This window comes from Tasmannia lanceolata, unplaced genomic scaffold (genome assembly GCF_043159265.1).
Source record: "Tasmannia lanceolata isolate RefF3 unplaced genomic scaffold, GAP_Taslan_0.1 ptg000008l, whole genome shotgun sequence".
NCBI classification, from domain to species: Eukaryota; Viridiplantae; Streptophyta; class Magnoliopsida; order Canellales; family Winteraceae; genus Tasmannia; species Tasmannia lanceolata.
Genome location: NW_027518685.1, coordinates 23,909,310 through 23,934,432, shown reverse-complemented (window position 1 = coordinate 23,934,432; position 25,123 = coordinate 23,909,310). Strand labels below are relative to the sequence as shown.

At 38.2% G+C, this 25,123-nt stretch overlaps 1 protein-coding gene, 1 non-coding gene and 1 pseudogene across 3 annotated transcripts; all 3 read left to right on the top strand.

Annotated features, from left to right (window-relative positions):
- Positions 1–1,491: 1,491 nt before the first annotated feature.
- On the top strand, positions 1,492–6,311 carry LOC143882823 (phospho-2-dehydro-3-deoxyheptonate aldolase 1, chloroplastic-like; annotated as a pseudogene). Its single transcript, XR_013252316.1, has 5 exons — positions 1,492–1,830; positions 3,271–3,547; positions 4,150–4,434; positions 5,546–5,791; positions 5,886–6,311. The product of XR_013252316.1 is annotated as a phospho-2-dehydro-3-deoxyheptonate aldolase 1, chloroplastic-like (transcript).
- A 557-nt stretch (positions 6,312–6,868) lies between these two features.
- On the top strand, positions 6,869–6,940 carry TRNAW-CCA (transfer RNA tryptophan (anticodon CCA)). The gene has a single exon. It is a non-coding gene; the product is annotated as a tRNA-Trp (tRNA).
- Positions 6,941–7,281: 341 nt separating this feature from the next.
- Positions 7,282–19,071, top strand: LOC143884899 (polyadenylate-binding protein 2-like). The gene is made up of 6 exons (XM_077388747.1): positions 7,282–7,461; positions 7,596–7,698; positions 14,252–14,322; positions 17,689–17,880; positions 18,279–18,400; positions 18,624–19,071. Exons 1-6 carry the CDS (start codon positions 7,342–7,344, stop codon positions 18,670–18,672), a joined length of 657 nt encoding a protein of 218 aa, XP_077244862.1. The 5' UTR covers positions 7,282–7,341; the 3' UTR covers positions 18,673–19,071.
- Positions 19,072–25,123: the final 6,052 nt, after the last annotated feature.

The following is a 25,123-nucleotide window of genomic DNA, read 5'->3' as shown; positions in this document are numbered from 1 at the left end:
TAAAACCAAGAAGAGAAGAGAAAGATTAAAGTAAGTTGAGGGGTATTTTCGTCCCTAGCAACATTTCTTTTAATAAAATAGCATTTGTTAGTGTTTTTTCAAAACTCAACATTTTCTCGTCATTTTTTCAACTCTCCAGCATGCAATAGTAATTGATCCTTTTTTTTCTGTCTTCTCTGTCTACTATAGACCTAACATCTGACAAGAGTACACCTTCTGTATATTATAACACCCTATTTTTTAATCTTGCATACTATTTTATATATATTCTTTGTGTCTTCTTTGTCAACTAAGACCTGACACCTGACAAAGAGAGGATAGAGACAAGAGAATTTGAAATTCAATTTATAATGGGGAGTGATAAATCGACTCCCCAAATTGATGAATCGACTCCCCATGTGTCTTTCTCTCTCCTCTAGGTTAGAGAGAGAAAGAGGAGAGAGATAGACACATGGGGAGTCGATTTATCCATTAGGGGAGTCGATTTATCACTGCCCTTTATAATAACATTTCAACTTGTTTTCTCATTCTCAACAGTCTACAGAAACAAATTCAGTTTTAACCGAACCAACCAATTAACCGAATTACAAATTCGGTTTCGCTTAGGTTCGGTTAAATAAAATTTCGGTTATGGTTTTGGTTAACGAATTAAGCTAACCGAATTTATTTCGGTTATTAATTTTGGGGTTATTCGGTTCGGTTAAAACTGAATAAACACCCCTACTGTAAACCACCAACTTACAAACCCGCCAACCACAGCTCTTCTCTTGTCCTCTCAACTAAGACCGTACACAAGAGTAATCTGGAAAAAAAGAAAACCAAGAAAAAAAAAGAGGAAATGATATATTCACTCATTTTCTTTGTTTGACTTTTCTCTTAGTCTCCAATAGGAAGATCTCTTATATGGAGAACGCACATTCTAGTTGAGCGAGTCCAAAGGTATCCTCAGGGCGGTTCGTCCGATTCAAATATTCACAGCCTAAGTACCTGGGTTCTCTTTCTTGAGTTTTTATATGGTGCAACTGTGTAAGCCCGTAGAGTCCCGTATTTTTTAGAAAGACTGTACGGACCACACTATAGGATGATCCAAACCATCCATGTGATATACCACAATGTAAATAGGTTGTGCCCAAAATACCATTTCCACAGGATGATCCCAACCCTCCGACCTACAGAGGTTTCTCTAGCCCTCTGATCCATAGAGAAATGATTTTTGGGCACAACCTATTTACGTTGTGGCCATGACATGGACGGTTTGGATCATCATTCTATGATGTGGGTGGTACAGTACTTTTTGAAAAGTACGGGACTATAAAGGCTTATACCATATAAAATCTGGTGAAAATGACACCAAATCCCGGTCATTTTCATATGGTTTTCTCATTAGACATGAAAAAGTTGGAAGATAAAGCGATAAGGTGGTGAGTGTCGGTGTGTGTGCCCTATATATAAGAAAGATAGGGACACTAAACTGCTGAAACCAAGTTCTCAATGGCCCTCTCCGTAGTAAAAAACAGTTCGTCAAATTGGAGTATTGATAGCTGGAGAGCAAAGAAAGTGGTTCAAATTCCCGAGTATCCCAACAAGGAAGAGCTCGATTCTGTTCTAAAAATGCTCGACAGCTTTCCACCCATTGTTTTCGCGGATGAGGCGAGGATATTGGAACAGAGACTGGCCAATGTGGCTGCTGGAAAGGCATTTTTGCTACAGGGTGGGGACTGTGCAGAGAGTTTCAAGGAATTCAATGCTAATAAGATTAGGGATACGTTTAAGGTTTTGTTGCAGATGAGGGTGGTCTTGATGTTTGGAGGGCAGATGCCTATAATCAAGGTGAGATTTTATCTGCTTTCAGGAGCTTTCATATAATGTAAGCCCGTGTAGTCCAGTTTTTTTTTTCAGCAAGTACTGTATGGCTTACTCTGAAACAACCAGTTACTCCAAAAGCTGTTGGAGAAGGTCCAAAAGCTTAAGCTGTCGGAGAAGGTGTTATTAAATCTTTTATACTTTAACACACCCCCACGTGTGGCCCCTCTCTCTTTGGGTTGGCCTACACGTGGCACATGCATGTGGCCCCACTTTTGGGTTTGGACTTTGGCCATTGCATGTGAATTTTGCTATCAAGAGTTACTCTATACCATGTGAAACAACCAGTTACTCTAAAAGCTTAAGCTGTTAGAGAAGGTGTTGTTAAATCTTTTATACTTTAAAACTTACAACTTAGGATGATCCAAACCGTCCATTTGATGGACCACAACGTCCCTCCGATCTATAGAGGTTTCCATAATATGCAGTACATCTATAGATTGTAGGGCTAGGTTCATCCTATAGAAATGAATTTTTATATGATTTAATTAAGCCCCTTTAGTCCAGTATTTATCAAAAAGTATTCTACGGGCTACACCATAGGATGATCCAAACCATCCATTTGATGGGCATTACGTAAATAGGTTGTGACTAGGATGATCCTAGCCCTCCGATCTATAGAGGAACATCAACCTATGAAAACCTTTATAGATCAAAGGGTTGGGATCATCCTATGGAAATGACTTTGGATGGACGATTTGGATCATTCTACGGTGTGGCCTGTATAGTACTTGGTGACAATATCTTTTGTGGGATTTAATGCTATTTATGAAATGACTAATATTTTCCTTCTTTTCTGATTTTATGGGACTTTACTACGTGTTGCAGAAAGCATTTTGTGCAATCATTCAAAAATCTACTGCTTGATTTTTTTTGATTTGTTAACAGTTTTGCAGAATGCAAACTTTCTATTTCTTTTTGCATTTCTTCTTTACTTTTGAGGGGTTTTACACTATCTCTCCATACATTGCCATTGCATTCATCTGTTGATTTGATTTACGAAATTCTAATCAGCTGGTTTACTGACCTTTTTATCCAATAATACACTAACGAATATCTTCTTTACCTTTTATCCTCAGCTCTATGTTTTTATAGACCTTCTTGTAGGAAGTTAAGATCCATCTCTAGATATGGATGATCAGAGTTCTAAGCATTTGTAATCTTATAATTTATCAAACCCCCAAGTGCTTGTTCCGGTTAGGTCCAATGCAAGTAGATTTCTCGCATTTCTTACTGATAAAGGTGAAAAAATTACGTAAAATGGAAAATATTAGGATTTCATTATATTCATTGCACCAGATATTTGATCTTCCACTGTGATCATTTCTAACAAAGTCACAAAATTTTCTTTGATATCTAAATTAGCTATCTGACTTGGACCCTTCCTATGTTTTCATCATGCCACAGGTGGGAATGATGGCTGGTCAGTTCTCAAAGCCCAGATCTAATCCGTTCGAGACCAAGGATGGGGTGACGCTCCTATTTATCAGGGAGACAGTATTAACAGTCATGAATTTGATGAGAAGTCTAGAACGCCCGATCCCCAAAGGCTGATCAGAGCTTATTCCCAGTCTACAGCTACTTTGAATCTACTCTGAGCATTTGCTACTGGTGCGTATGCGGCAATGCAGAGAGTCTCACAGTGGAACCTTGGTTTCACTGAGCTCAGTGAACAGGGAGACAGGTGTCCAATGCATCTTAGAACTTTATATCTTTCCACTCCTTTTTGGCTCAGTATTGGTTTTCTATCTAATTTTTCTTTTTTCTTTTGGATTTTTTTTTGCTTTGGTTCTGATGTAATGTTATGCAATTCTGAGCAGTCCTTGTTAAAGCATAAAAGATTAAACATCACCTTCTCCAACAGCTTAAGCTTTTGGAGTAATTGGTTGTTATCACATGGTATCAGAGCAAAGGTCCTAAGTTCAAACTTCCTTGATATTAAAAATCCACATGTAATGGCCAACCCAAAAGAGTGGCCACATGTGAGGAGGAGTGTTAAAGTATAAAAGACTAAATATCGCCTTCTCCAACAGCTTAAGCTTTTGCAGTAATTTGTTGTTTTCAGTCCTACAGTTGACACTACTTAATGATCCTTTTTTCCTTCCAAAAACTACCTTGTTGTTGAATAGGGGCATTATGGGCTCCTTAGATTATTGCCCATATGCAGTGGTATTGGCATCTTGCTACTATGGTATTAGAGTCCAGTGAATACTATCTAGGAATTCCAGTTTGGGATGTCTGATTATGGTGCTGATTTAAACTCTGAATTTGACTGTTTGGTGACAGATACATGGAAGTTGCACAAAGAGTAGATGAAGCTCTTGGATTCATGGTGGCCGCTGGATTGACAAGTGAACATCTGATGATGACGACCATGGAATTCTGGACATCTCACGAATGCCTTCACCTGCTGTACGAACAGGCTCTGACAAGGGACTGAGGGAGGATTCGACATCAGGGCTTTATTATGATTGTTCTGCTCACATGCTTTGGGTGGGTGAGAGGACTCGACAGCTGGACGGTGCCCATGTTGAATTCCTTCGTGGCGTGGCGAATACTATAGGCATAAAGGTGATACTTATAGCAATTGAACGCTAATCTATAGATTGGACTTTAAATTTATTTTTTGTATTGTTCCTTTTATCTAATTAGAAAAATTATGGGGTATAGCTCCTTGCCGTAGTGGTATATGAACTGAGTGATGCATTTGTTTCATGGGTTCAATCCCATTTAATAGCTAATAATAGTAGTAGTGGCAGTAATAGTAAGAACAACGAAATAGTGGTTGTGACTATGGTAGTAGTTGTAGTAGTGCCAAAGATGAGAATATTATGGTGAATAGTTGGCATATTATGTGAAAGTCTGATTTTTATCGTCTTTAAGATTACGCCTAAGCCTAAGTGACCAAATTACATTCCCATTACCCCCACCCTCATCCAGGTAGTCACTCACTTTAGCCTCCCTCTCAGTTGCTAAGATATTAGTTCAGGAATGCATGGCAGTGTTGAGACTCACCTAGCCAAAGATCTACCCAGAACCTTGCACCATCCCCTCTCTCCATGTTAAACCTATCTAAGGATTTGTAAGCTGACCTAGACTCACAGAATGGACTTCCATGCACCCAAGCCTTTGCCTTCTTACTCTCCCATCCCCCAATCCGGCCCACACCTGTCACCAATTATTTCATTCCAGAAAGTGTTTTGTTCCTCTTCAAAGTGTCACCATCTTCCTTGTACCCGAGCCTTTGCCTGAATGAGGGTTCTTACTCTCCCATCTCCCAACCCCACGCATACTTGTCACCAATTATTTCATTCCAGAAGGTGTTTTGTTCCTCTTCAAAGCGCCACAACCATTTCCCTAGAAGAGCCTTATTTTAATCCGCCTTGTTTCTTTAACCTCATGACCTTTTGCTATTTCATCAAATACTTAAGCTTCCTTTTTCCTTCCTTCCCCTCCCAGAGAAAGTGCCTTTGCAACCTTTCCATCTTCTTTGATATAGACACGGGTATCTTATACAAGGACATGAAGTAATTGTAGTGCTTACAAATGACGCTATCACCAATGCCTGGTTTTATTTCCAGTATTGAAAAGGCATACTGAACATATATGGTTCTGTTGATTCTTTTCAATTATTTTCTTGAAGAATTTATTGCTTTCTGACCTGAATGTGTGCTTCATCCAGGTGAGTGACAAAATGGATCCAATAGATCTTGTTAAACTGTGTGAGATTCTAAACCCTCACAACAAACCAGGAAGGCTGACCATAATCACGCGAATGGGAGCTGAGAACTTGCGTTTGAAGCTTCCTCATCTGATAAGAGCGGTACGCCAAGCTGGGCTCATTGTCACTTGGATAAGCGACCCGATGCACGGAAACACCATCAAGGCTCCGTGTGGCTTGAAGACACGCCCATTTGATGCAATCATAGTAAGCTTCATGATTATCACCAACTTTAAATCTGTTAGTTTTTGTCGTCTTTTATTTCTTTTCATTGGACTAAACCTATGTCTCCATCGTCCAGTCCGAGTTGCAGGCTTTCTTTGATGTTCATGAACAAGAGGGGAGTCACCCAGGAGGGATTCACTTGGAGATGACAGGGCAGAATGTTACTGAATGTATTGGCGGATCAAGGACAGTGACTTTCAATGACTTGAGCTTGAGGTACTATACCCATTGTGACCCCAGACTCAATGCTTCCCAATCCCTTGAGCTGGCTTTCGCTATTGCAGAGAGGCTGAGGAAGAGAAGGATCAGGTCTAGTAATGGTTTTGTCTGAGGACAACAAGGTGTTGTACTCTAGAATTGTTCTTTCCTTTTGCCAACCAAGATGGGTTTAAGGAGAGTAGTCATTTTGTATTAGATATGATTCTGCAAGCCATTATTTAGATATGATTCTGTAAGACATTGGTTTTGGTTTCTTCATGCATTTTCGTAATGATAGTATTTCAATGACATTGAAATATAAAGCCAAAAAATGAATCAAGTTGAAGAGTAAGAGCATCGAGTTTTTAAGCAAATCAACTGTCATCCAACTGTCATCTGTCAAACAAATTAAACAAAGATACTAAAGGGCAGCCCAGTGCACGAGGCTCCCACCATTGCAGGGTCTGGGGAGGGCTAGATGTACGTAGCGTTACCCCTGCTTTGCAGAGAGGCTATTTCCGTGACTTGAACCTGTGACCGCCAGGTCACAATGGAGCAAACTTGTGGTTATGCCAAGGCTTGCCTTAGACAAAGATACTATCTAATGGAAGGTATACTACTAATATGTATTTCATAGGATATAAATGAATTAAAATGAATATAGCAATGAAATTAGCTCAAGTAGATGCATGGGAATAAGACCAAAATGCCTTCAAAAACATAAATAAGCATACAAAGTTTTGAAAGCAGTGGCCCTTATTTAGAGCCTCGATGTTATACTAGTAATCTGACCGAGGAAAAAGGATCAAAAAATCAAAAATACGGATTTTATATATAAAATTGTTGAAATAATAACTAGAAGGATCCGTGGCGCAATGGTAGCGCGTCTGACTCCAGATCAGAAGGTTGCGTGTTCGATTCACGTCGGGTTCATTTTTTTCAATTCCACTATGAAACTTACAATACTACCCTCAATTTTTTGTAAATCGACAGAAAAGCCACCCACCCAGTAAAGAAAATAACCGGAATAGGTGGAGGGTGTTTTGGTCATTCTAACTGTCACCCCAACACGCTTTCAGAAACACACCTGATCTTTTCATGATTCCCAAACTTATACTTTATTTCTCTCACGTGTGCAATCAATGTTATAGGCTAGTGGTGGCCCACAAGATCAGACGGTAGGATGGCCCTAGAAATTCAATCCTTTTTTGGAAGTACGATTAACTTTGTAAAATGACAAAATTAACCTTTCTTCTCTCCATGTCTCTCCCTCCTAGGTTAATTAATCAGAACTCCCAAACAAGCAGAGTGAAAAAAGGGAAGAAAGAGAAGAGATGGAAGGCGATCAGAACGAACAAGAACACGAGACATACGGAGGAGACATTCCAGATGAAGGAGAGATGGATGCCGATATCGAAATGGCTTCCACTGATGAGGATCCCAGTTCCAAAGAGGTCTCTTACCTAACCCTAATTTCCATCTCTCTCTCTCTCTCTCTCTCTCTCTCTCTATATATATATATATATATAATCTGAGGATCTTTTCTGCTGTAATTTTTCTTCTTTTTCTGATTTGTTACTTTGTGCAGAACCTTGAGGAAATGAAGAAGAGGCTGAAAGAGATCGAAGAGGAAGCAGGTGCACTTCGTGAGATGCAGGCCAAAGTTGAGAAAGAGATGGGCGCCGTTCAAGGTATACTCGCGTTTAGGTTTTTGATATAAATCTCTTGCATGATTAATCCTAGCGGTTCATATTGCTACAATCCAACTTTACATCTTTTGAATTTGATTATTAGCTAAGAATGGTAGGTTTATAAGATTAGGAGGGAGATTGAGAGAAAATCTCTCTTCTAGTTAATTTGAATATTTATAATGGCTTGTGAGTTAAGTTGAATTTGAATAATTGCTAAGAATGGTAGGGTAGTAAAGTGATTGTACTTAGGAGAGAATCTCTTTAGTAGTTAGTTTGAATTTGAATAAGGAGAGAATAAATAGGAAGCTAAGAGAGAAAAGAGCTATCAATGTTAAAAAATGCGGAATGTGGCCGAAGAAAATGCTAGTTAACTCGGCACGACGTGGTCGAGTACTCGGTTGACACAGTCATAATTTGGGAGAGTTGAAGGATTTTTTATTGATTCTATAGGGCAAAACATGGAATGTGATGGCAAAATGTGAAACACGGCAAGGTAAAAGGGAGTCACCTTGGGGGAGTCCATGATGACGTGGGGAAGTTTTAAAATTATGAGCTATCATGAGAAGTCTTGTATAACTGAAAGGTGAATTGGAGTAATGTTGCCCTCGAAGAGAACATGTTATGTGATTTTTAGCTATATTTATAGAATACATCATCTTCCTTGTCTTATTCAATTGGGGATCTTAACAGTTTTCAATTTTTGTTTCCGTTTTGGATTTGGTCGTTTCTTTCCTTCTTTGTTGCCGATAGGGAATGATGAGTGGTGTTCTATTTTCGGTCTGCATTGGATGTTCGTTTTTCTCCTCGTTGCTTTGAAATTGTGTACATTTATGGTTTTGTGCTGAAATTTGATGCCAGGTGAAGCATTACTTGGTAAATATTTTGAGTGATAATGGTCTCTTACTGAAAGAAAATAGCAACGCCGCTATATACAGATATGGTTGATTCTTCAGACCGAAAGAAAATAGCATTAGTTGGTAAAATTGTATGGCAAATTTGAAACATGGAATGAAAACCACTCTTTCACCGCTCTGTAGAGGAAATCTCTTATGTTTTTTTATTGATTTATTGCATGATCTGATGAAATTTCAATATCCATAGAATATATGCTGGGAAGCTGGTTTTTAGTTTTATGGATGTTGCTTGTTTACACCCCGCAATTAAGGGGAAGTAGGTCCTCCAGGTATTTCATAATGCAGGTGCATCTTGTCGGGTCCTTCCGATTAACGGTAAAAAATTTCAATAAAAAATCGGGCCATTAAAATTTCTCAGATCGATGATCCGCCCATAGAAGCACAAAGTGGGTGTGGGGGGGGGGGCAGGGGAGAATGGGGGTCTAGAAGAGTCCAAGGTCAGGAGCGTCATGGGAGCATTTATTTAATATTTTCTTTATGTCTTAAAATTCAAGTACATCAAAAAATAGTAATTTCTAATTATCTTCATATATATCTTCCACATTTTAAGTACCTTGAAAAGTAGTAATTTATAACCATCTTCATTTCCGTTCCCTCTTTCCTCGTGCCTGCTGAAGATGCCTTTGTGCTTGCGCCAATGAAGTACATTGAAGAGTTGGAGGAGTTTGATGCAAGAAGTTGGTGATGGTGGGAATGATGGAGTAATAGGAGCAGGTTGGGAGCGCTATGGGAGCGATTTATCTATTTTCAGGGTCACACTCTCTGGAAGCTTTTTCCTAAGGAGCGTGTGCTGAATCGCAGTCCCGAGGTGGGAGCGGCACCCATGAGGAAAGATTCCTGCTTCTAAGGATCCGCCCCCTAGTTGATGATCGGACTGTTGAAATGATATCATCAAAACATTCGCCGTTTTGTGAAGTTTCCAATTTTTCCATTTCTAATTTCAGCCATTTCTATTTTGAGTAACTTCTAATTTTCCCGGTTTCCATTTTTGGGTATCTTTAGGTTTAGAGAGTATTTCTAAATCTAATTTGTTTTTAGCAGCTTTCTATTCTTGCTATGCCTAAGTTAGTAATTCCCCTTCCTTAGTTGATGTTGGGGTTCCACTCAAAAGCAAAAGATCTCACATCAGAAATGTAAAGGGTTGTGGATGGGATTAGAAGGGAATGGTCACCATTCCTTAAAGGCTAGCTTTTGAGGGTGAGTTCTACCCGGGTCCCTACAAATGCTATCAGAGCTCAGGGCGTGGTAACCCGGGTTTGGCTCCGAGGGCGGAAATGTCCCTCGGGGAAGATCTCGGAAACCCCAGTGTAGTATCTCGTGGTTCCCATGTTGCCGCTGCCTGGAGGAGTGAGATTCCCCATGTTACTTCAGCGTGGAGGGGGAGATTGTTGGGGTTCCACGCAAAAGCAAAAGATCCCACATCGGAAAGGTAAAAGGATGTGGATGGGGTTATAGGGGAATGGGCACCTTCTCTCTAACGGCTAGCTTTTAGGGGTGAGTTCTACCCGGTTAAATTCCCTACAGTTGAGTTTAAGAATTTTACATTAGCTGATTTCTAAAATAAGAATCTTCCAACTTTAACCCCAATTTGTGAGCTATACATCCACGGGTATCCTTTTACTATTAGAAATTTCCAAAGTCTCATTGGTAATTTCGATTAAAATAGAAAGCCCAATGTTTGACCATTCCTTTATGCATTGCCTATTCATTAAGTTAAAGGGGACACTTTCTCTCTTTTTCCAGAATGGTGGGACACTTGCTATTATTAGTGGAAGAAGTGGCACTTTCTGTTACTCATCCCATCCAAGGCTTGTATTGGAGTTAAAAAGCTTCCCTTTTTGGACACTTGCTGCCTCAAAGGCAAACGTGGCAGCAAACTATTGGAGTAAAGTTCAAATGTGGAAATTGTGGTTGCTAAAATGGCAATTACCATCCATGTGAAAATAGGAGCAGAACATACCTTTCCAAGGCCTGGGAAAATCAAAAGAAATACAAAGGTTTCTTTTTAAAATGAATACCATGATGGAATGATGCCTCTTTATGATATTTATTGCTTGAATTAGTTACTGATTTCTATGTTATATTTGTAAAAACAACTACTTGCCTTTGGACATGTGTTGGCTGTTCAGGAAGTTGATTTTTTTCTTTCTTTTGAGTTGTTAAAGGAGAACTCTCCTATATAAATCTTGGACGGTTTTGAATGAAGAAGAATTTTTGGCTGCTCATGGAATAAGAAAAGATGTTTGTGTTAATCTCTTGAAGATTGAGTTGTGCTCATTTGTTTTCTTTCAAACCGAACGGTGTTCTCGGTCTTACAATTTTCTTCCCTACCCCGCTTTGTCTTGTTCCATGCAAGATCAACACTACTAGCGAACTCTTTGTCCCCCTCGATCAGTTGTATCAAAGCTTTCGTGAGTGCCCACTTCATCATTTCCCTATTTAAATATATCGTATTTTCCCCTTCAAACTTCAAAGGTGTTACATGTCCTGCTCTTGTTTGGTGTCAAGAGAGAACTGCGAGACCATCTTCCCCTTCTCTTCAACAGGGGATGAGCCATTTGCTAGAATAGCTCTATTCATGATCTCTATCTTTTTGATAAGGGAAACACTTCTAAAACAGGACCCCGTTTAGAAAATAAAGAAGATGGTGAAATTGACCAATGATTTGGTCAATTTCAATTCAAATTTCGAAATTTTGGCTTTTGAGGGGATTTGTGCCCCCTTCTATGTCTTATTGCACACGTGTCATGAGAGAGGCTCTCGTCTTTTTTCCAAACGGGATTCAAGTTTTGCTAGCAACCCTCTTTTGATAATGTGCCTTTGGTTGCTGAAATAACTTCTTCAACAGTGTGTTTATTTTTAAATCTCAATCTCGCAGGCAACCACTGAAGAAAATTATTTGGGATTCTTTTTTTTTTCTTGAAGTGGCAGGGTGATATTTGGGATTCTACTTCTAAACTTGCCAACAAGTTTGTATTCTATGCCTGGGGTGTTGAGACTTGAGAGTGGTGTATCATTGGTTTCCCTGTGCTTTCTCCCCTTCTTTTTTATCAACCATCTCGGTCTTTCTTTCCTTCGTTTTAATGGATCTTTCCGCCGCTCAAGAAAGAAAGAGTGGTGTCAGGTTTTCTTTAGCAACTTTAAATCTCGATCTTGCAAGCGATCACTGAAGAAAATTATTTGGGATTCTACTTCTAAATTTGCCATCGATTTCATATTATATGCCTTGGGGGTGTTGGGAGTGGTGCATCATTTGTTTCCCTGTGCTTTCTCCCCTTCCTTTTTATCAACCATCTCGGTCTTTCTTTCCTTCTTTTTAATGGATCTTTCTGCCGCTCAAGAAAGAAAGTGTGGTGTCAGGTTTCCTTTAGCAACTTTAAATCTCGATCTTGCAGGCGATCACTGAAGAAAATTATTTGGGATTCTACTTCTAAATTTGCCATCGATTTCATATTATATGCCTTGGGGGTGTTGGGGGTGGTGCATCATTTGTTTCCCTGTGCTTTCTCCCCTTCTTTTGTATCAACCTCTCTGTCTTTCTTTCCTTCGTTTTAATGAATCTTTCTGCCGTTCAAGAAAGAAAGAGTGGTGTCAAGTTTCCTTTAGCAACTTCCAATTAGAAAGGAAGTGGAAATTTCCGATTCTCATCCTCTAAAGAGAAAGTGTTTTTTTTAATGGTAAAGAGAAAGTGTTAACTAGTGAGATCTTACTTGGTGCTTATTGTGGGGTTGGTGTGGCATGTGATGGGTCAAAATTCAGGTTGGGAGAAGTGATTGGAGTTTTTTTTATGTCAGTCAGCCTTAGGAGGCTGGAAGATAATAGCTTATGGACTTTCTCAACTGTATATGAGTCGTCTACGAGAGAGAGAATGGCTGAAATGTGGCTGAAGTTTGTGAGGTCTGTGGCAGATGCCCTACCCCCTTGTGTGTCGAAGGTGATTTTAATGAGATCAGGTTTGTAGGAGAGAAAAGCTGGACTACTAGAATCACCTCCCGTATGTTGTCCGTCACTGAGTTTATGAGAAGGATTGCTCTTTAGATTGTCTGCTGTGGGGAGCTCAGTTCACATGTGAGAGGGGTTTAAGCAAGAGTTGTTTGGATTGATTTCTCTCAAGTAACTCTTGGATTGAGGCATTTCCTTATGCTAAATAACTGGCTTTGCCATGGTTTTTGGGTCGGCTGAAAATAGACCGTGTCAGAAGCTTAGGAAAGTGAGGGAAATTTTGCAAAAGTGGGTCAGTGAGGTTCCGGGTGCCAACATCATTAATAAAGAGATGCTATTAGGTGCTTACATCATTAGTAAAGAGAGGGGCTTAAGCAAGACTTGTTTGGGTTGATTTCTCTTAAGTAACTCTTGGAGTGTGGCATTTCCTTGTGCTAAATAACTGGCTTTGCCCAAGGCCATTTCTAATTATAATTCGATTGTTCTCGACTCTATGGAGGGGAGCTAGGGTGCCTCCCCTTTAGATTTTAGCTAGCTTGGTTGGAACATCGGCCTTTGAAGGATTTGTTAAAATATGGTGGCAACAGGGCAGAGGCCATAGTTTTTGGGTCGGCTGAAAATAGACTGTGTCAGAAGCTTAGGAAAGTGAAGGAAATTTTGCAAAGGTGGTTTAGAGAGGTTGTGGGTGAAAAGCTGTCGAGTTCGAGGGCACTAGTGAAGTTAGGGAGCTTACAGAGGAGAAAGTTCTTAGCAAAGGAAATATCATAGTAGAGTAATGGGGTAGTAGTCTCCAAGGTTTTAAATTTTGTTTTCAGTTTCGATTTCGGTTGTCATGGAAACGGGAACATTCTGATTTCGGTTGGAAATTTCGGTGGAAATCATGTAAAATTACATAAACATATGGAAACATTAAAAAATGATAGAATTTTAAGATGAAACTTCAGAAAATGCGACCATGAGCACAAATACCCACCTAGAAACCATCATACAAGAAAGACAACTATCCATAATGGTTCCATCCATAATGGTTTAGCAACTTCGAACACCTAGTGACATGCACTGTCACACTTGTTTGATAATTCAGTACATACCACATTTTTCATGTAATACATATAAATATGTATATTTCGGTTGTTTTGTGTCGGTTTTGGTGGAAATTTAAAACCACGACAGTCTCCTGGTATAGTGGTGAACTCCGCGGTGTGTTTGATTGTCAAGGGTGGGTTAGGACTTAGGAGTCCCCTAGTAGTCTGCCTTTAGAGACACAAAAACACTACTTTTTTAAGAAGATTTTTAATAGTAGAGTTAAAGAGTGACACCTTTTGAGACATGGGACAACATGTAGAATAGTAGGTGAGTATTTGGGTATTTTTTTTATTCATTTTTGCAACCAAACGCCACATGACACCTGACTTTACTAGTATGGTCCTCCATATTGTACAACCAAACAAGCTCTTGATGTCTTATCCCGAGCTTTGATGTCTCCTCCATATTGCACTAGGCTAGTGTGATAGTTTTTTTTTAAAGGTTAGGCTAGGGAGATAGTCAAGCCTCTAAAGGAGCGGGTTGAGTTCCTCAAGGCATCAAATTCAGATGCTAAAGTGCACATTGCTTGTAATTTTTTTGTTATTTTGGGATATTTGTCTTTGCTGTATGTTCTAATATTTTTCTTAATTATTCTTGAATCATGTATAAAGATCCCTCTAGTGCTGCTGCAACACAAGCTGAGAAAGAGGAAGTTGATTCCCGTTCAATCTATGTTGGTAATGTGAGGTTTTGCAACCCTTTCTTCTTTGTTGGCCCTTCTTGATTATGGTTTAATTATATGCATCTATACTATATTTTCTACAATTCAGGTTTCTAGCTACTATTCCCATTCAATGGATATTTTACTTTTTATGTTTGTCATTATGATAGTCAAGTCACATGATTGCCTAGTTGTAGGCTTGTGGCCACCCTTTATGTTTCAGGATTGTTTGGGAAGTAATTTTCCTGTAGTTTTTGAAAGGATTGATTGAATGAGTTAATGGGTTAGAAATATGATTTGAATTTTCAATTGAATATATTTGTATGTTTTATCGGTTGAAATTTGGCTTTATTAGATCGACCTTAGTATGTGTGAGTTTGTGTATCCAATGAAAATAATGCATTCAGTTTTGGTAAGAAACATCCTAGAAATGCCAAAGTAACTTGTTTCATTTAAAGTAAAAAATGATTTTCTTACTCAGGAAATTAGACCTAAAATAGGAAAGTGGTGAACATCACTTGAAACCAGGCATTCTAGGCAAAAGGGATGTTAGGCCAGATCATGTGGATTTCCCCCTACCTAAAACTAGATTTTATACTTGTCCTATCTATACTAAACAAACTAGAGGTTAGGCCAAGTCATGAAATTTTAACATGTGACTTGCCCAACTTTAACCTGTTTTCTTTACTTGATTTTTCTGTTCTCAGCCTATCCTTTTCATCTATAAAATGTCTTCCAAGGGTGCATAATAATAACAATGATGCTTTTCAGGATTCATTTGGCCTAGGGCTTTGAATCTTGATAGGACTCAAGCGCCGAAGATGCTTAGAAAGTCGTGTCCAATTATTAATAAGCAATTGAAATTGACTATATTGTGCTCCTTGTTTGCTATACTATTCATTTGACAAGGCCTATTGAGTATGCAATATCTAATTGTTTACTATAATTGAATGACACAGTGATTTCAATATAAGCCCACTATTGAACATTGACCATTTTTTTAAGTTAAATTTTGGAATTATTAGGATAATCATAGTAACAAATATCGTCGAGATTCTGAAAATCTCATGATATTTTCCAAAAAGTTGTCACAAGATTTTTGGAATCTTGCAAACAAATATTTCTGTTTTTTTTTTTTTTGAAAAACATTGCAATACTAATACAATATTCTTGCCCGATCAATCTTCTAGATTATCCTTATTTTCCCATGATATTTTCACTACAGAAACCTGAGAAAAACTAAAACTGAAAGTTCCTTGGGTTTCCATCTCCCAGAAAATCCCAAGCACGGGATTATTAATTGTGGGGGAAACTAACTCTTGTTTGGGGGCATATTTAAATAGAGGTCTTAGACTTATAGGGATTGCCGCCAATCAAAAAAAAAAAAAACCTTATAGGGATTGCCATCCTTCAATGCTTAACAGAATGTGCACAAAGTAGTGGAAAATTGAACAAGTATGCAATGCCTTGTGTAACATGTTGGAATTATTTAGTTGCTATGTTCACAGAGGCAATAATGGTAAATGCACAAATATTTTGGAAATATTAAATTACCTAAAGGAGCCTCAATCATTATGTTGGAGCCAATTCGGACAGCATCTCATTTGTTATGCCTCGTAGCCATTTTTAAATTTCCCCAAAATTTTCCTGGAATATTTCCATTTCCATCCTCACCGAACAAAACCTACGTGATTTCCTTTCGTATCATTATTTTCCCGAAATTTTGACCGAAATTCCTGAAACTCGACCAAAATTCCTGCAATTTGACTGAAATTCACAAAATTCGACCGAAATAGTCGAAACGACATAAAAAAAGAAAAGAAATGATATTATTTGCATTTCATTAATATAGAGAATGATATTTGGTTGGCAACATCATTGAACTTACATTTCATTTCATTAATATAGATAATGATATTTGGTAGGCAACATCAATGAATTGCATAGGAAGTAACCGTATCTTATGCATGGGATGCCAGTTGGCATGGGACCAATAATACCTCGTAACTCTATGTGGTATTGACATAGAGTTGGGGTCCCTAGAGGGGAGACTAGTCATTGTACTTTCTTATCCTTCATTATATTTTACTTCTTTATTGAATTTACTATTCTAGACATGCCCGACCATTCTTGTCACTAGGTGTTTGATGTGATTAATCCATTATGGATGGTTTCTAAGTATGTATTTGTGCTTATTCTAGCATTTCCCGAAGTTTCATCTAAAACTTTCATCATTTGCGTGTGTTTTTTTTATAAAAAGAATTAGAAAATTTCATCATTTGCATATGTTTCCATACATTAACATGATTTTACAAGATTTCCACCAAAAGCGAAATGTTTATGTTTCCGTGCCGACTGAAACTGAAACTGAAACTGAATTTAAAACATTGCTTGGAGCCACCTCTTCCGCCCGCTGCAGTGGTGCAGCTTTGGATTGAATTCTTATCGACCTCCTGAAGATGATTCAAGAGAAAAAGCAATAGGTCTTGAAGAAAGAGCTAAAATGAAGGTGACAATATGGTCCACAGAAAAAAAGAGGCCAAAAATTAAAAAAAAAGTGCCTGCCTAATGTGTGGCTCTAATTAGTCAACTTATTCTCATGCTAACTTGTCCAATTCATCATAGACTCCATGAACCTGGTTATCATCTCCCTGGTCAAAAAACCAATTTCACGGAGGTTGATATGGTGAGAATTTGTTCTTAATTGATTTGGAGATTTGTCTACCTAATGTTTCATGTATGAATTAAATTGTTAGTACAGCATACTTCTCTAGTCCTTTTTTTTCTCTTTAGAGCTAACCCCATGAGATAAAATCAAGCTAGTCATATTATTGTGATCTTTTTATTATCTAATATATGTAAACGTAACTGGGACATCATTCCCAGGCCTTTCTCACTGGAGATCAAATTGCAGACAAGCTTTCCATACATGTATTCAGTATTCACCCCCTTCTTCTGAGTAGTTTATTCAGTATTCACCCTTCCCCTTTACCTCGTGGCACTGTTAAATTTCTAATTTTGTAAATTGCCTTATGGGTTGTCATAATATCCTTTATAACTTAATGGCACTTCATTTACTTATTCCCAAGCAACCTAAATGTAATCCACCTCTGACATTCAACTATTTCTTTAAAAGCTCAATTCTTTTGCTGAGAAAAAATGCTATAGTTACCCTGCCTGTTTGAACATCTAACCGTTGCTTATATGCCTGAAATAAAGTGATCACCATTTTGACTTTAGTCAAGCATGTCCCATTTTGATGACCCAACTAAAAATGTATTATTCTGAATTATTCCATTCTTCTAATAAGTATATTTCAAACCAGTGATTATGTTCTTTACAAAAAACATTATCTTTCTCTTATTTTTTCTTGTTTCGAAACCTCAGGTAGACTATGCATGCACTCCAGAGGAAGTCCAGCAGCATTTCCAATCTTGTGGAACAGTGAACAGAGTGACTATTTTGACCGACAAGTTTGGTCAACCTAAGGGATTTGCCTACGTGGAGTTTGTTGAAATCGATGCTGTTCAGAATGCCGTCATTCTAAATGAATCTGAGTTGCATGGTCGCCAGTTGAAGGTTTTCATGTTTTCGATTAATCTACAGTAGACCCTGTCTAAGTTGATACTGGATAACATAATAGCCTCTATCTTAACAAAAAAAAAATCACTGGTCTGGACTTCGGACAATCCTTAGTTAAATAACCTCCTCAAGTTATTATTTTATAGTATTTTCCAAATATTTGGTTTGCCCAAATGTTTTTATATATAAATAAAAGAAAATATACTTCAAACATATAGGATGAGATGTAACCATTTGTAGAGTGCCTTGTTTAATAGAATGAGATGTAACACTTATAATCGAAAGGATCATTAAATATTAATTAGGATAACCATTAACCTTTAGGATTTTCTCCCTTGATAAGGTAAATAACCTGTGCTTTAACTTACATATGAAGGTGTTTCTATTTTTTGCAGGTGTCAGCTAAACGAACAAACGTTCCAGGAATGAAGCAGTACCGAGGAAGGCGCCCTAATCTTGGCTTTCGGTCACGAAGACCATACATGGCGGTCCCCTTCTATCCTCCTCTAGGATATGGGTAAGTTCTAGATTCCGTATTGGTGGCAGCTGACTTTTACTGGCTTTCATATTATTTTAACAGCATCACGAAGGAAATTTTCCCTTGGTTCTTAGTTTTATTTCTCTGTACTTTCTCCTTGATTAGGCATTTATTACTATTGTTCTTGCTATTCATTATTATTAGCGAATTGTTGGAACTACCTCTTTGAGCCATGGTTCTATTTTGTATCTTTACACTGCAGAAAGGCTCCAAGGTTCAGGCGGCCCATGCGCTACAGGCCATACTACTGATGGGATTTTTCCAAGCTCACGTTTGCCCCAAGCTTTAAACTTCTCCAGGACATTTTGCTTGGGGGCTATATTCATAGTATGCCTTGAAATTATATCCTTGTCTGTGCATTATGGGGGTAAGGAATCCTTTTTTTCTTGAAGTTTGTATTTTCTTTGAATTCAAGGCTAACTTGATTGCCCAAATTTTCAATCCTCTTCTAGGAGTGTCCAATACCCTGCCCTTTGAAATATGGGTAATTTAAGCAAGGATGGGAATGTTCTAATGTTGTGGAAATACATAGGATCTCTGTTGCTCAGCTTGATATAATGCAGAGCTTTCATGTTGTACTTCTTCTAAGAAATTTTCCTGTGAAGATTCTTCAGTCTAAATTGGCTTTGAAAGGCAGGTTCTAGTTTGCACCTTATGTGAGCTACAGAAAACCGTTGGATCATTGTTGCTCCCATTTTAAGATGGTTGATCTGACGGCTAAGATAACATGCTATCCATTCTTGTATCAATAATTGAAGAATGGATCCGAACCTCTGATCTAATAGGTCTCCACCAGACATTTTTTTTCGAAATTACTTCCTGAACTGAGATCCTGTCTATTTAGATAGCTGGATGGCTAAACTCATCTTAGAAAAACCTGAAGGATGCCTTGGGTCGAAGGGCTGAGATCATCTGATCATGGTGGGAGAGGCTACGATGTTACCCAACCAGATCAAGGGAACGAGATTACATCTCACATCTGTGCACGTGGCAGTGGGGCCCTTTTTAGCACCCAAAAATTGATGGTAAAAAGTGATTTCAGGCATGGTCGTTTTCTCATGGGGCAATTTAGTTATAAATTTTGGAGGATTTTACGACCTAGGTGTGGTGTCATGTCATGGTTGGCTGTAAAATCGAGCCAAAAGTCCGCAAGACTACTTGCCCACTATTTTACTTGTCACTTACTTGTTAGCTGAGGTGACATTAATTAATTATACTACTAAAAAACTTTTAAAACTGGCAGTAGAGTTGTGGGATCTCTCTCTCTCTCTCTCTCTCTCTATTACTAACCCATCCTTAACTACTAAACACACCATGAGGCTCACCGTTACTCCACCAAGAAGAGACTACTACCCCACTATTCTTCCAGTTGACTGCTTACCCACTGCTGAACACAAGTGTGCATCCAAATGGACCCGGCTTGCACCTCTCTCTCTCTCTCTCTCTCTCTCTCTCTCTCACACACACACACACACAACTACTAGGCATTCTTTTCAAAGCTCATACTAACCAATCCAACAATATAAAAACATTTAATGTTATATAGTGCTATGAACACAAGCCCCACCTCACCTCCACTTGCAATATCCACCACCTCTATCCTGTCTACATTATGCATTTGATGGGCCTTATTAATGGATGGCCCACCACCCATAAATTGTTGAGATCAAGCAAATTAGATTACTTATGTGATCATAGGTTAAAACAAAAAGAACCCGCGATGGATTTCAAAGTGGAAAACTTTTCGATCGGATAGATAGTTTCACCAAGCAGAAACTCACAATTATTCTTCTCTTGGGCCATGGCTGATCAACAGGTTTCGATCAAAATATACAAGCCCAATGTACAGTGGAGATGATCTCCACAGGCTACTTAAGATTAGTGTATCCATTGCCTTCTCTTTTCCAAGTTTTTTCACTCAATGTTTTCATCACTTACAAATTTTTCCAATATTTTCAAAAAATATTACTCTGTTTGCATTTTTTTGATAAAATGATAAAATCATGAAATTTTCTCGAGGTTCTAAAAAATTATTAAAATATCTTTATATTTTGTTCTTGAAGTTCGTATTTTAAATAGGGCGATGATATTGTCACCCCCCCTAAATTACGCATTCGCTCCCCTTTTGGCTTGATTTGACGTCAAAAAGCTTTAATAAGGGGGGCGAATGCGTACGCAGGGGGGGTGACAATATCATTGCCCTTTAAATATTTTTCAATTGTTCCTGATGTAAATTTGAAATGAAGAAGAAAAAAATAAAATAAAATCCCAACATGCACCCTTTCCCATTAATTTTCGAGACAATTTATTTGTGACCATGGTTGTCATCACGTCTATCATGTAAGGATGTACCACGACCAGCTGAAGAGTATATGATATGGTTTTGAGATTCCCACTTGTCAACGTTTGGTTGGTCCACATAGTGCAAAAGACCAAGTGGAAAGAGCACCACCGACCCCCACTTTGTTTTTACCACACCCCTCTCAATTCCCATTCTGTGTTTGGATGCCTCATGGAAATGATTTATGTTGTCCTCCATTGAATCTTACCTATCCAAAATGGGAATATTAAGATAAGCATCATCCACTTTCTACAAAGACATCATTAGTGGCATTAAGCTGATGAGGAAATTCCCTCGAAAGACCTCCTTTAACCACCTCCCTAGGAAGGATCTTACCACTTTCAAAGGAAATATTCTCACAATTTTTCATGGCTTTACATCAGAAAACAGTAAAAAAGATGTGAGATCTTTCTTCACATCTCCAACCATATCTTCTTTTCTCTTATCTTTTAGTAGATTCCAACCATACGATTTTATTTATAATAAATTGCTTTCTAAGAAGTCCTCAACTATCCTTTTCAAACTATATTTCTTGCTTCCAAGAAATCATCCTAGTATCACTTGAAGAATTTACTTTGTAATATTCTTTTTATTCCTTCTGATCTATTTAAATAAGTTCATAGCATTCCTCCCTATCTATGGTTAACAGAACCCAAAGCAGTTCTAAGTTTGAAAAGAGAATTACACCTTTCCACACAGTGGAAAGAAAATCAATGTTTTGTGGGGGAGCTTGTGACCCAAGTGGTTACTTGCCCCAAAATAGTTCAAGAAGCTTCCTGGCTAGCTGCAGAAGCTTTCTTTTGTTAATAAAGCTCCAAAGTGTGGAAAATATATGGGAAATGCTTCAAGAATCTAGGTAGCTAAAATGTGGGACATCCATACTTGTTATTTCCTTGTTTATAATTTCTAAATCAGGTGCCAGTACAGAAATCTGCTTGCAAGAATCACAAGGAAACCTGATTCAAATGGTAATTACATGATTGTGCAGTACATATAAATTATATTAGATCAAGTCATTGTCTCATAAACTGATCAGTTCATCATCCAACATGTAAATATGCAGGCCTAAATATAATTTATGTAAACTGTTTCCAGGAGGGTCTGTTCCAGTGGGCCAGGTTCAATAGGGGGTAAAACATCATTTTAACCCCAACAAAAAAAAGGGCGACCCACCTCCCCCCCCTGCAGTACGCATTCGCCCCCTTTTTAAAGTGATTTGATGTCAAAAAGCGTTTAAGTTGCCCACTGTTCACTCCATAAGGGGGCGAATGCGTACTGCAGAGAGGGTGAAAATATCATCTCCAAAAAAAAATAGCAATTGCTTCATTGGCCATAATCATTCGAGTTACTCCTCATGAGGGGATATGTGACTTACCCCCTCGCCCGTCATTTACTACAAGATGGGGGTAAGTCGCATACCCCCTTAGAGATAGTAATTGGAAGTGGTGGAAATCACATATTCTCTCTATTTTCGCATCCTCTTTCTGTTTACAGCCAGTCCTGTGCTTAGGAATGGATCATGAGTGGGACTTGTTTTTTTATGATTAAACCATTATTTACGAGTCTTCGTCGTAGATATATCGTGGCCCAAAAATCTTCTCTCGAAAATGATCCTACCCCTCTGGTTTGCTTGGTGTAAAATGGATGGCTCTAAAATCAGGTAGTCATTGAAACATTGGAAATCAAATCCCCCTTTTAGTTTACCCTGCACATTAGAACAATAAAAATTACTTCAAGAATAAACCAATACAGGGAAAGTAGATTCTTCCGAAATGGGTTAATCCTCTCCTATTTAAATACTCTGACTGGAACAGAAGGAAATGAAATGACTATGCTTTCCTCATTGCCACACCGACCCAACATAACATTTTGCTATCGTGTTAAACTCCACACCTTGCATGAAACTAAACTTGGGAAACGACGAAAAAATATGATCTAGATGCATTTTCATCAAATTAAAATTACGTCGAAAAATATAATTCGTTATGACATGATTTGGAGTCCATAATCTTTTGATTATGGGTTTATAGAACACAGCTCAATTATGATGGAACAATAGAGGATCATTGGAAAACTTGATTTTGTAGTCAACAATTTGTTCTGAGAATTAAGGAACAGGCTTTTTCTCTTTGATATCGTATGAGAGGAGTTACATATTGATGTCAAGGACACCCTACTCTGTGGAGACCTTAACAAGGAAATTTACATGTTTCCATTGTTAGGTTTCTATAGAACTTGACCTTACAAGGCATCAAGTTCAGAATCCAAGCAAGAGAATTTGAAGGCATTCTATGCCTCTCTGCATACCGGAAACTTAATCTAGGATGCTAGGTTTTTCAAGGTAAATGAGTGATTGGAAACCCACAACTAGTGTCCTACATCAAAACTTCATTGAGTCAAATGAGTGGTGGTTAGTTAATTTGATTTGTGGGTTAATTATCATCCTTTACTTTATGTTAAACGACAATCCTTTGTGCAAAATACATCAATGGTTTTCATTTGTTGAAGATACGCACGTGAAGAAGAGATTCTAAGCTTTAGTAGTGTTGCCTCATGGCCTCACCACTTTATCAGTGTGCTTTGGTTGTTACCAGTAATAATAGATTTCTATCTATGATGGCGGACCACCTTTAGAGTGATTATAACATTTCAATATTTGTACCTTTTGATGAATCAATAAGCATTTCATGAAGATGTTTTAAAGTCTAATCAAATTGGAAGTGTACTTTTTGTCTTGTGTGAGAATTGGGCCTTGAAATTGGAATGGAACTGTTTCAGATGTCACTTTTTCTTGGATTTCATATGTTAATGGCTGTGCCATAACTACTATTACCCCATTTGGTGGTTTTTTGTTTTTGGTTTATGCACTTTAATTGGCCTACTATGTAACATATCTACTTTCTTACTAGGCTAAAAATGGCTTTTAGCACTTTCTAGCAGCCAAGCCCATGACTTTCTTCATCACATGAATCATTCATTCAACTTAACGAAAGGTGAATTTTTGTTAGTATTCTTTGGTGGGTTTCGACTTTCATCCATTGTCTCCCACCCATCATGGCTTTTCCTCAAAAAAAGTGACTTTCTTGAGGTTATATAACCATTTCCTTTGAATGAAAGCCCTTCATGCTTTTTATATTATGAGGTGTCTTGTGAGGGGTGTCTTATTATCCCACTCATACCTGGGAATTGGCAGTTATGATGGATTTGGTTTGAAATGCATATGGATCCTAGCTTGAAATTCATATGTTGGAAAAGGGAACTTTTTCCACCTGTTCTAAGGAAAAGCTATACTTTTTATAAATGTTATGGAATGTTTTTAATAGGGTTTAGGGAATGAAGGGAATGGCTGGTGATGGCTATAATGCATCCATGTCAATCACTTAGCAAGTGGGGTTTTAGTATAGATTGTCTGCAGAATCAGCATTTTAAAATAAAGGAGTATATGGGTGCTACTTTTTATGCTTCATTTGGTAGAAGGTATCACAAACGTATAGTCGTAACTCAATCTGGCCAAAATGATTTGCTAGTCTTTGTACAGCCACCTCTAGCATATATGTTCTCTCTCTCTCTCTCTCTCTCTCTCTCTCTCTCTCAAACATAAAGAAGTATAGTGTAGGGCTACCCACATGATATTAGCAAGATTAGACCCTTCATTTTGTGGGCATCATCATAGAGATGACAGATCTAATGGTCTCAAGTCTCAACTATCAAACCACTGGGTAGAAAATCTACACTTAGGCTATGTTTCTTTCAAAGAAAAATGGATGTACAACAAATTTTGGTCGATGATATTTTCACCAACCCCCCTGCAGTACTCTCATTCGCCTCACTTTTAACGTGATTTGATGTTAAAAAGCGTTAAAGTTTCCCACTGTTCACGTCATGACGGGGCGTATGCGCACAGCAGAGGGGGTGAAAAATATCATCTCCCCAAATTTTATGCCCATTTTAAAGTGGAAAACTGGGTTAAAATTTGTTTACGCCCATTATGTCGAAAGAAACGGAGCCTTAAGAAAAAAAAAATCTGCATCTAACCACATCCAAGATCTCTAATAAGATAGCTAGGAATGTTTGGTCAGGGTGATTTTTACACACAACCAGTACTCTCTCCTCTCTTTGAGTACAAACCTTAGGTAGAGTTAGAGTCATCCAATGGAGATGATTATCGTGGTACGGCGTATTTACATTGGAGCCTCACAACTGAATGGTTTATATCTTTGAACAGGGTGGGCCACACTATTTTAAAAAAGAAAAATACGTACAAACTTGCATATTTATTAAAAATTCATTACAGCCCACATTATTCCAATATCCAGACCGTTCATTTGATGGGCCCTAATGTAAATAGGCCTTTCCCCAAA

Coding starts and splice junctions, on each gene's coding strand:
- LOC143884899 (XM_077388747.1), top strand. CDS start 7,342: ATGGAAGGCGATCAGAACGAACAAGAACACGAGACATACGGAGGAGAC. Junction 7,462..7,595: donor AGGATCCCAGTTCCAAAGAG/GTCTCTTACCTA, acceptor TACTTTGTGCAG/AACCTTGAGGAAATGAAGAA. Junction 18,401..18,623: donor TATCCTCCTCTAGGATATGG/GTAAGTTCTAGA, acceptor TTTACACTGCAG/AAAGGCTCCAAGGTTCAGGC.